Source organism: Neoarius graeffei, chromosome 15 (genome assembly GCF_027579695.1).
Source record: "Neoarius graeffei isolate fNeoGra1 chromosome 15, fNeoGra1.pri, whole genome shotgun sequence".
NCBI lineage: Eukaryota > Metazoa > Chordata > Actinopteri > Siluriformes > Ariidae > Neoarius > Neoarius graeffei.
This window is the reverse complement of record NC_083583.1, coordinates 50,938,440-50,949,691: the sequence shown is the minus strand read 5'-3', so window position 1 is coordinate 50,949,691 and position 11,252 is coordinate 50,938,440. Positions and strand designations below refer to the sequence as shown.

At 39.5% G+C, this 11,252-nt stretch overlaps 1 protein-coding gene across 1 annotated transcript; it reads right to left on the bottom strand.

Moving 5' to 3' along the window:
- Positions 1-1,865: 1,865 nt before the first annotated feature.
- LOC132898890 (vitellogenin-like) lies at positions 1,866-9,103 on the bottom strand. The gene is made up of 27 exons (XM_060940557.1): positions 9,064-9,103; positions 8,903-8,923; positions 8,647-8,798; positions 8,209-8,460; positions 7,954-8,115; positions 7,711-7,859; positions 7,423-7,573; positions 7,132-7,289; positions 6,865-7,030; positions 6,646-6,771; positions 6,195-6,413; positions 5,894-6,111; positions 5,706-5,803; positions 5,486-5,610; positions 5,279-5,380; positions 5,051-5,182; positions 4,634-4,820; positions 4,449-4,551; positions 4,164-4,349; positions 3,796-4,052; positions 3,432-3,709; positions 3,058-3,102; positions 2,876-2,926; positions 2,564-2,767; positions 2,323-2,474; positions 2,086-2,224; positions 1,866-2,000 (listed from the first exon to the last, which is right to left on the bottom strand). The coding sequence occupies exons 1-27, from the start codon at positions 9,101-9,103 to the stop codon at positions 1,866-1,868; spliced, it is 4,008 nt and encodes a 1,335-aa protein (XP_060796540.1).
- Between the last annotated feature and the right edge of the window lie 2,149 nt (positions 9,104-11,252).

The following is an 11,252-nucleotide window of genomic DNA, read 5'->3' as shown; positions in this document are numbered from 1 at the left end:
TGGAAAATTATTGCCCAAATACATTGGTCCATTTAAGATTCTCCAGAGAATCAATGAGTTTACTTACAAATTAGATCTGCTTGTGCATTACTGTGTTTTCAACTCATTTCATGTATCTCTCCTGAAACCTGTTGTCTCAGGTCTGTTGGACAAGGCCACACCCGATGTTGCGCCCCCACCTCTGGTGTATGTGGAAGGCGTCCCGGTGTATGCTGGTTGCTGGACTCCAGAAGGAGAGGAGGGACTCTGCAGTACCTCATGGACTGGGAGGGCTATGGGCCCAAGGAGCGTAGCTGGGTTCCTGCACAAGATGTCTTGGATCTGGGGTTGGTCCGCAGTGACGGCCCACTGTCCAGCACCGTGGCAGTTCTGATGGCTTGCTCAGGAGTGTTCCCAGCAGTGTGGGTGGTGGTCATCGTGGTCGTCCTCGTCCCTTGGCCTCCTTGGTGGTGGTGGGGGGGGGGGGGCACTGTCACGCTTCCGGACTCACCCTCCGTCTACCTCAACCCTCAGGACTTCACTTCCCATAATCCCCCTCACATACCACTTACTACCACGTGCACTCTGTCTATCAATCCAGAACCACTTCGTAGGAGTGGTTCACCTGAGTTCTGATCACAATCACCTGTACCCTTTTGTTTTTGTTTGTATTTATACCCCTTTGTCTGTCTTGTCCTTTGCACATTGTCTTCACTTCTCGTAAGCTTATGGAGCATTATTATATCGATTGTTTCTCTGTGTATGACCCTTTTTGCCTTCTGTTTTTTTCCCATTTTGTCTAGCCCTTGTGTTTTGATTGCCTGTGTCTCTTGATTCCCGGTTTTTCAACTATTGCCTGTTTACTGACTACAATCTGTCTAGCCCTTGTTACTGTTTTGGACTTCCTGGTTTTGACCTGGCCTGGCTTTTGTACTCTGATTTTGGATGACCCTTCTCTCATTAAACCCCTGAATTCCAGGGGCATCGTGGCTCGGGTGGATGGGGCGCTGTGCCGTGGATCCGGGAACCTGGGTTCAATTCCGGCCCGAGGTCATTTCCCGATCTCTCTCCTGCTCGTTTCCTGTCTCTATACTGTCCTATCCAATAAACGTGGAAAAAGATTTAACTAAAAAACAACAACCCTGAATTCCTTTATAATCTGTGAGCATCTGGTTTGTCACATCTGCATCACAGACAGGGCATTCAGGCTCCTTTTTGTGATTTTACTTTCTTATGTTGGTATATTGGACTTGCTCTAAATTAAAATTGTTTTTTCCAGCACTGCGATGATCAGGCAACTTGTCCAGGGTGTACCCCGCCTCTCTCCCATAGTCAGCTGGGATAGACTCCATCTTGCCTGCGACCCTGTACAGGATAAGGGGTTACAGATAATGGATGGATGCATGATTTTTTCCCCCAATTGTTCTTAGAATTTGAGAAATATTTCTGTCATTTTCGAGATTTGTGCCTCAATATACAGTCTTCATTTTGGATTAATACAGACATTTTCCTTTGACCTCATGGCCTTTTTTTTTTTGCTCTGATATGCATGGTTTCCAAACCCACTCTAATCAAATTGATTTTAGCACAGCAAAATGTTGATCAAATTGTAAAAACTCTAGGAAAGTGTCCACATCAAGGATAATCATTGGAAATGGGAAGCAATTGAGCTGCAAGATGTCTGAGTACTTGCATAAATGTGATCTTTCTTTTAAAAAAATAACAAATGGTTGGGAAAAGTTGTTCATGCTTATTTCATTGTGTCAACCAAAAGAAAAGATTATTGATCAAACCACACATAATTAAAAATAAGAAAATGGACACACAATTTTTTGCCTTTTGAATGCTGTTTATTTCATTAAGTTATATATTTGTAATCAAATAAGTCAATTATCTCGGATAGCTTTTAGCCATTTCTCAACAGTGCCACGAATGTCTAAATCCTTGAGAGCTGGAATGGTTCCATCTTGTTCAATGGGCAGGTTAATAAAAATAGGTAGATCTTGCTTTGACAGTGTCATCTGGAAGGATAAACCACGTTAAAATGTTGAATATTTATTTACAAGTATTAAAACATGCAAAGACTTAATACACTGTGCATCTCACCGTTGGGACCCTCAAAATAATGTTGAGAGACTTTTGAGTGGGTAAGGCCAAAATGAGTTTGATCTCTCTCTCATTATTATCAGCTCTCTCAGCACTAACTCCAGCCAGAGGAGTTACTTTACAGATGTACTCCCTTGCCCTGTTGGTAGAAGGAGAAGAAAGAGAAAAATAGTACAGTAAAATTAATTTGATCACACTACAATACATTTGCTGCTCTGATCTTTTTTGACACAGTACCTCTTGACATAGGGGATAACAATAGCTACGATTCTTGGTTCCCTGTTCCAGCCAAACTTCAAACGAGCAGAAGGATGTCCATCATACACACCAGTTTCAGCCTTGACAGCTACAGAATATTCCTGACACTGCTCACCAATACCAAACCTGGCCTGAAAGAAGAGTCCTTGCTTAGTGTAAACAATATAATATTCAATGTGAATAAATGGTTTGGAAAACATTTCTTGCTTGAGCAACTTACAGAGATTTTATGCTTGCTTGGAAGTACAGCATCAGCACAGATCTTCCATTTGATATTCTCAGAAATAGAGGCAAACACAACCTGTACTCTTGAAGTTGACTTATCCAAGTAACCAGCAACCTGGTATCCCATCTTGCGGTCAGCTCTAACAACACGAGCAATGATGGCAAAAGAAGGTGGCATAGTATCTCCAAGTAGCTGAGTCTGAAATTGTAAAAATGGACCTTGATATTTCTCATAGAAACACCACTTTTATGGAGTTAGTATGTCTCATAAGATGTCTATTAATTCATGTCACAAATGATATTCTACCTTTTTGTATAGGGCCTCAATGCTAGATGAGCTGTGAACATTTGAAGTTCCCTGTGGTGTTAGGTACTAAAACATAGAAAGAGAATTATTATTTATTTCACAAAAAGGTATATAAAAACACTAATGACCACAAATGTATAAATTTAAAAAACATTAACTTGATGGGATTCCTTTGGAATTACCTTATCTTTATGGAACTTCAGGAATGGACGAGATATTTTTGGATTCTACAACAACAACAAAAACAAAAAAATGTAAATTACTAATTTTACCAAGGAAAAACATGACATGTTTTGGAAAGTAGCGTGAATGACATGGAAAAGGCAAGAAAAAAGTACCTGTGGATTTAAATGTAATTAAAGGTGAGAAGTGAGCAGGGGAAAAATACAGTGGGAAAAGCGTCTGAGGTTATTATTATTATTATTATTATTATTATTATTATAAGAATGTAAATAAAACATTTGTACATGATGAAGTTTTATTTCTGCAGAATGTAGTGCATTATATAGTGAATTAAGTATCAGGCTCCTAATTCAGTCATATGCTAATGTTTTACCTTGGTCACATAAGCACTGGCACTGGAAGAACTCATAGAGCTGCTGACACTCCTGCTGCTGCTCACACTACTATTGCTGTTCTCGCTGGCGGAGGAGCTCAGTGAGTCGGAATTTACATTCCTCAGTCCACCTTCCAGAATTTCCCGCAGTTTCAACAGGATGGTACTTTCTTCTGTATTATCAATATCAACAAAGCTAATTTCTTTGACAAGTTTCTCAGCTGCCTTCGGGCCAGCTTGCATCTCAAGCTCCAGTCTTTCAAGTGGAGGACCATCACCTGAAGCACAAGCAACAATATTTCTTTCATAACTTAAAACTAATTTGAAATCAATTATAATCAAATCTTTTGACTTCTCTAATTACCTCTTGCCACTGAAATCTGAGCTGAGTGTCTTCCAACAATATAATACAGAGGATTTAACCCCATAAAGCCAGCATTCTGTGAGGAAACCTCAAGACATCCTTTGATGTAAGCATAAGGAACAACACCACACACGGACTTCTGAAATGAAGCAGGTATCATCCTCTGTGGAGCATCCGAGGGCACTGGAGGTGCGAGAGATACTGATCTCTCACTGGGGAGGTCCTCAATGTTTCTAGCCACAGCAACAATCTCAAAGCTGAGAAAACAACAGTCAATTGATTTTTTTTGTGTGTGTCAGTTGTTTTTCCTTTAATAGGAATACCGGTTTTTATATACACTTCAAGATAATCAGTTGTCTTACTCTTACCTGGCATCAACAATATAATCAGGAACGGCAGCAGGCAGAACCTCCAACTTTACACTGCCCTTTGGAAGGTCAGCTCTTAAAGCCACTTTACCTGGCAAGACAGTGTGTAGCTTTCCTCTGGCCACAACAGCAGCTTGAATTAATGCAGTGTTCAATCCAAACACACCAAATGCCTGGATGGCAACACTGAAAGCAAAACAATGCAAATAGGTTCGTGTAATTCCATAAGCTCTGAAGGACATTCAATAATTCTGTTTATAAATAAGGGGCTTTTCAAACATATACCTTGGTCTGGCCTCAGCTCGCAACTGGAGATCTGTTTTCATCAACTGATCACGAGTGCAAGCTTCTGCAGTCTCAGGTAAAGGAGGGGTAATAGTTGCCTGAACTGAATGAAAGAAATACTTTTGTCAGACTGATAGCTAAATGTATATGCTTGACATTTGTTACAAATAATAAGAAAACTATACCATTGAGAGCTGCAGCAGCAACAGCAGCAGTGTATAAACCAAGCTCCATTGGCACACCAAGAGAACTAGGGAAAATGCGGCGCACCTCAGCTGCCAGCAGGGGCTTGGCGTACTTGAAGTCAATGCCTTTCTGCAATGACTTAACGGCTTCCTTTAGGAGTTCACAACGACGTGGTTCAGTAGCAATCTGTAAATTGTGCATGATATTAGATATTATTTTAACCACAGTTATTTATTATAAGGGTATTCAAACTATAGCCTGTACATCAAGCCAAAATGAAAACAAAAAATTATTAAAATTTCTATAAATATTAGTAATATAATATTCATTTGTATAAAATATTTGTACTCTATGACACACTTCAAGCCTATAGAACAGTTTCCTGTTGCCTAATTAAGAGGAATTAATGAAAATACCTGTGAAGCTTGTTCGATGACTTTGTCCATGAATTTTTTGTCAATGTTGGCAAAAGCAATTTCCTGTCCAAGAACTTTAACAAAGATGGAGGCCAGCGGTTGATCTGATGGCAAAGACTTCCAGTCCATCAGCTTTGAGGACAGAGGAAAGGCATACATTATAAATTTGGTATAGTTCAAATGACACAATATCAGCATAAAATTGATACATTGATAAGCGTAGCTTACAGCCTTAAGGGTACGCTTTATTTTTGTGATGCGGTCAGAATTTTCCTCTATATGAGCAGTCTTCTGGAGGGCTTCCTGGAGTCCTTCAGTTCTCACACCAATCTGGTTGACATAAACTAATAAATGGCAGTGCCAGTGGTAGAAAAAAAGATAACATTCCATAATCATAATGAAGTCAACAACACCCTTGAAGAGGGCTATTTCTACCTCAAGAACATCAGCCGCAGCTCCAGCCAGGTAGGCTCGTGCTCTAGTTATGACAGCTCTGGGCAAGCTGGTGGTAGCGTCATTGATCAAGAAAGCACTACCAGCTGCACCAACCATGAAAGGAGCTTGAAAGAGAAAAAACAAACAAACAATTGTAGTGGCATAATTTTCCTACTGAAGCATACAAATGTAATCTCTAAACATATGCATTGAAACATACAGATATAGACATCCCAGTGGATGGCTCTGCTAAAATAATAGCTCAGTCTGTCCAGTTTGGGGCTGAACATCCTAATGGCAACATTTGCTGCAGCAGCCCTGCAATTACAGTAAAAATTATTACTTGTGGCTTAGGTTTACACTTACTATATGAATGAATTGTACTAATAAAATGGAATACATTCTTACACATGCATATAATCAGGGGCCATGCTTCTGGTCAGAGACTTGATGTGAGAATAAGTGAAACTGACAACATGCATGTTGGGCTCCTTCTCCAAAGCCCCACCAACAGTGGCCATAAGGGCTACTGATGGCTTGGTCTCAAACAGCACGATACAGGCAACCATGCGCAGTTCAGGGTGGAGTGCCTTGTCCATGAAAAGTTGCAACGCCACTGGCTGAACCTGAAACAAACAAATAAGATGATTAAGATACTCAAACAGTCATCTCCAATAGATACCATCTGTACACATCATCCCATACTAACCAACTTTGGCTCCTTCTTAGCAATGTTCCTAAGAGCCAAGATGGCATCAATTTGGACCCTTATGGGAATGGTGGCAGCAGCACTTCCAAATCCAGGCAGAAGTTTCATGATGGTTTTAAGGCTGGCAGGGTGGCCGGCATTGCCCAAGACCTTAAGAGCCAGTGTGATTTCAGGAATCTCAGCTTTGGAAATAGCTGTAGCAGCCATCTCATGGATAGGCTGGTAATAAAAATTGGGAAACACAATGTTAATATTGTTTCTGAGCATAAGGGTAATACTTTCATAACTGTACTTTTAACTGATCTTAGAAATTGTCTGAAGCCTAGTAATGTTTTCATGATTAGCGAGAGAGTGTAGCAAACTACATTTGATATATAGTTTCTTTTAGATCAATACAGTAATATTGCTGAAATTGTTTCTACAAACGTGCAGGAATGAACAGAAGCTGAACCTTAAGATGATCAGCAGGACATGCGGGAACTTCAGTACAGTATCTGGCAATCATGGAACCATAGCCAAGCATGATCAACTCACGCAGGCCTAGAGTACTCTTGATTTTGGGGCTCGAAGCTATATTCTGTTTGACAGAGGAAAAGATTAAACTCTTTTAGAATATTTATTGAAGGCTTTGCTGGACTTTAAATACTTTGCTTAAAAGATTTCCACTCACAGCAGTGAGTTGGATGGAATCTGGATTAGGAGAAGCCATGTGCAAAGCAACCAGTAGGGCTTGAGTGAGTTCAGGGACAGTAAGCTCATCAGCTTCAAACTTCTCCTTGATGAATCTCAGAGCGACTGGTGTACCCACAACAGGAAGTGCATCCAAAATCCACCGTCTGCCACAATCGGTATTTTAGAAATTGCATAATCTGGGCTTTAATTCAAATGTAATGTTCATTAATAACTATTCATATTCGTAATATTCATATAACTTCACCTGTAAAGAGGCTTGTTCTTGTGCTGAGCCCAGATGGCTTGAATGCTCTCCAAGGTAGCTACACGCATGAGTTGGACAAGCTGAACAAACTTCAGAGGAGCGTCCTCATGAACCCTATCCACATTATTTGCAACCAGATGCTGTAAAACCTTTACAATCTGGAAAAGAATTTTTTTTTAAAAAGTGCTTAATTATGAAATCAGTATCAAGTCTTTTCTGGTACGATAGGAATTTTCTCCAAATGAATTCAGGAAAATGAAAGAATGTATGAAAAGAAACTAAAAAGCATACTTGGGACTCTGGATCATTGATCTTCAGAAGTTGAATTGGAGTTTGAAGAATCTCAGTAGAAAATTCATACTGCAGGGATCCACGGACCAGGTATTCACCTGCAGTGGGATTAATTTGGGAATTCTGCACTTCCAGTAAAGTCAGCATTTGTCTGAAATTAAAAAAAACCCTCACTATCATGCAAATATCGAAATGAAATGATATTTAAAAAATATATACAAATTAAAAAAATAAATATATCCTGTAAATATTGCAACATGACATGATCTAAATATTAGGTGATCATACTTGGCTTTCATTTCAGCTGCTCCAGTTAATGTATTTAAGAGTGAGAACTGATGGACCTCTTCAACGTTAGCCTCAGAAATCAAAGAACCTGTATCACTGTGTTTCATGGAATAGTGGAACGTTGCAGTCCCAGTCAGACTCTTAAGCCTCTGTGGTGAGGAAATAATTCAATAATTGAGTGTGATACTTGTTTTAGAAAATTCATTCACAAAGACAGAACTCACTGACAGCTTCTGAAATTACCTGTTGGCACGCAACACAGGTTTCAGTGTAAGCTAAACCGATATCCTTTATGACTCTCTCATGGCAGTTGGTCAGGTCTTTGGACTTTCTCACAGTCACTTGATGGGTCTGTATATCCTCACTGATCATGTAGTGTGTCTTGCAGACTCCCTGAGTTCCAGCCTTGGAGAATGAAATAACTTTAGGTAAGATGTCAGGTCAGAACAGAATTTTAAGACCACTGGTAATAAATATCAATCGTATTTCGGGTCTCACCTCATGCAGCTCGTACACATTCTGTGTGTTCTTGAGGTTGAGCTGAAGGATGTTGAGGATACCTCTGTGCAGGTTCAAAACAGTAGCAGAGACTCTAGCAGGGGCAAATATCTTACCAACAACACCATTAGCATACTCAAACTTGATGGGAGTCACCAGCTGAGCATTTAGTGCTGAGGTGAGCTTTGTAGCAGGAACAAAATTGTCCTGGGGCCAGATGCCAGCGTACTCAAAGAGTTGAGGATCCAAGAGCTGTGGATAAAAAAAAAAAGTAAATTTGTGACATTTATTTCATGTTACAGACTAACCATGGACAGAACCAGTCAACGGTTTGGACACACTTACTCATTACAATGAATCAGTAAGTATGTACAAGTTTTGACTGGTAGTGTATGTCTTCACTGTTGACACCATCCATGTAATAATGAATACATTTACCTTCAGGAGGAAGGTATTCTGGGCTGCAGCACTGATGAGAACCTTGCTGCTGATTTTTACACCAGCCTTACCCAGACCCTCCTGAGGCAGACCGGCCAAGAGCCAACCCTCATACTTGTACACATAGGTCTTACCGGCAGCAAACTCTGGAACTGATGACATATTTAAATATCATTTTCTCTCATACAACATTGTATAGTGCTACAATGTGTTATAACTATCATAATGTATTCTTAAAAAAAACAACTTTACTTACCAAGATTAACCTGATGACTCGCTAAATAAAAAGGAAAAAATGTTATACTACATTGTCATATTATGTAATTCTTGACCTTATTGGTTAGTGAGTGGTTTTAATTCCTTCCTAGGAAATAAACCAATGTAAAACCTAATAACCAAATTCAAATCATGACTTACCCACAAGGGCCAGAGTCAAGGCAAGCACAACAGCTCTCATGCCTGGTGAGTTGTGATGAATCCACAGAGAGATGGACTTTTTATTGTAGATTTTTTGCTGACAACAGTCACTTCACAGTGGATTATTAACTCTACCCTAAACGTTTTTTTTTTTAAATTAACATATGACTCAATCTATTTGGGCAACTCGATAATCATTTTAGGGCAGGTTACCCTGCTCCCCTATCATGTTTGGACAGTGTCAATCTCCATATGCAAGTTCTGATAGTCTTTTAAAAGGTTTCATTAATTTTTAATCAAAAAACTTTTTTTAAACATGACATGTGTTGAGTGTGTTGAGTTTTATTTCAAATTAATTCATTAATTAGGTAAGTAAGGAAGTACATTAATTTGGTTACTTCCTTCAATCATCTGATAATTTCCTTACGTTCGCATCTATTCATACAATATGACGGTGTGCTATTGTGTACACACACACACACACACGCACACACAAGGTATGGAAAAGAATCACCCCCATCAAAACAATGACATTTTATTACTTTTGTGTGTACATTTGTGGAGCACTTGTGATATCTTTGCCATAAAGTCCTTGAACTCCTTCAAAGTTAGCCTTTCTGACCAGTTTCCTCCTCACTCTGCCATCCAGTTTGGAGAGACAGCCTGATCCATGGAAGGTGCTCGTAATACGAAACACTTTCCACTTCTTAATCATGGACATCACTGTGCTCCTCAGGATTAAAAAAGCCTTTTTGTGTCTAACTTTTGATTTGTGCTTGTCCACAACTTTATCCCTGAGATCTTTTGAGAGTGCTTTGCTACCTATATTAGATTGTTTCAGTTGTACTACCCAGCACTGGAATGCTCTAGGAATAGCTGCATTTATGCTTGACTAATAAAAATTATTATAACTAATCACAGGTGGAAGCCAATTACCTTGATGTGCAATAGAATAGAAAAGGTCATTAGTTACACCTGATTGAGTTGTTGGGCAGGGAGCTTTATGATTTTCAGTGATTTTTTAAAAACCTTTTTTACTCTTTTCCTGAACTGTGGCTATGATATCTTTCACTTGGATGTTATATGTTGTATTGAATTAATAAACCTTAAAGACTTTTTTTTTTTTGCATGTGTTTTCAATTCAGGTTGTATCGCAACAAAATGTGAATATTTTGAAATGGGTGATTCTCTTCTAGACCCACTGATTTTTTGATTTGATTTATTAGCTTTGCCATAGCAAGATCTATATATGTACATACATTATGGCTGGGAAACCACTACAGCTTGCGCCAATTACAGTGGCCCCATTGTACCGAATCTGCATGTCTTTGAACTGTGGGGGAAACCGGAGCACCTGGAGGAAACCCATGCAGACATGGGGAGAACATGCAAATTCCACACAGAAAGGCTCCTGTCGGCCATGAGGTTCGAACCTGGAACCTTATATATATATATATATATATATATATATATGGACATTGAACTGTGATTTGAGGCCAGGGAGATCTTTGGCCAACATTCAGGTGTCTGGCCATGCTTTGACATTGTCATAGTAACTCTTTAGAGATGGCAAAATTTCCAAGTCAGTATGAGAACTTCAGAATAGTGACAGGAAGTTTGGATCTTTTAACTGACTCTAATCTTTGAATCTTATTCAGTAAAATGAACAAATCTTTTTTCCAATCATTTATTCATTTTGTTCAGTGAAACTCATGTACTGTAGCACTGTAGAGGCTCAAAGACTAAGAGAATAATAGTTTGCTTTGCTTGGTAAAGTATACCACACAAGTTCACTTTTGTTAAACTCTTAAGCAACCGTTTGGCCCACAGCCTACTGAGTTACGTGTTCAGTTGAAATGATTGATTACTTCAATTGCCCTTAAGTGAGATTGTTGCGCCTATCAATAAAAATATCATTCTATTCATTATATGATAGCTATTTACTTTAGTGGGCGGCGCGGTGGTGTAGTGGTTAGCACTGTCACCTCACAGCAAGAAGGTTCTGGGTTCAAGCCCAGTGGCTGACAGGCACCTTTCTGTGTAAAGTTTGCATGTTCTCCCCGTGTCTGCATGGGTTTCCTCCAGATGCTCCGGTTTCCCCCACAGTCCAAAGGCATCCAGGTTAGGCTAATTGGTGGCTCTAAATTGACCATAGGTGTGAGTGTGAATGGTTGTTTGTCTCTATGTCT

Coding starts and splice junctions, on each gene's coding strand:
- LOC132898890 (XM_060940557.1), bottom strand. CDS start 9,103: ATGAGAGCTGTTGTGCTTGCCTTGACTCTGGCCCTTGTGG. Junction 8,924..9,063: donor CTTGACTCTGGCCCTTGTGG/GTAAGTCATGAT, acceptor CTTTTTATTTAG/CGAGTCATCAGGTTAATCTT. Junction 2,768..2,875: donor TTGAGGCCCTATACAAAAAG/GTAGAATATCAT, acceptor TTACAATTTCAG/ACTCAGCTACTTGGAGATAC.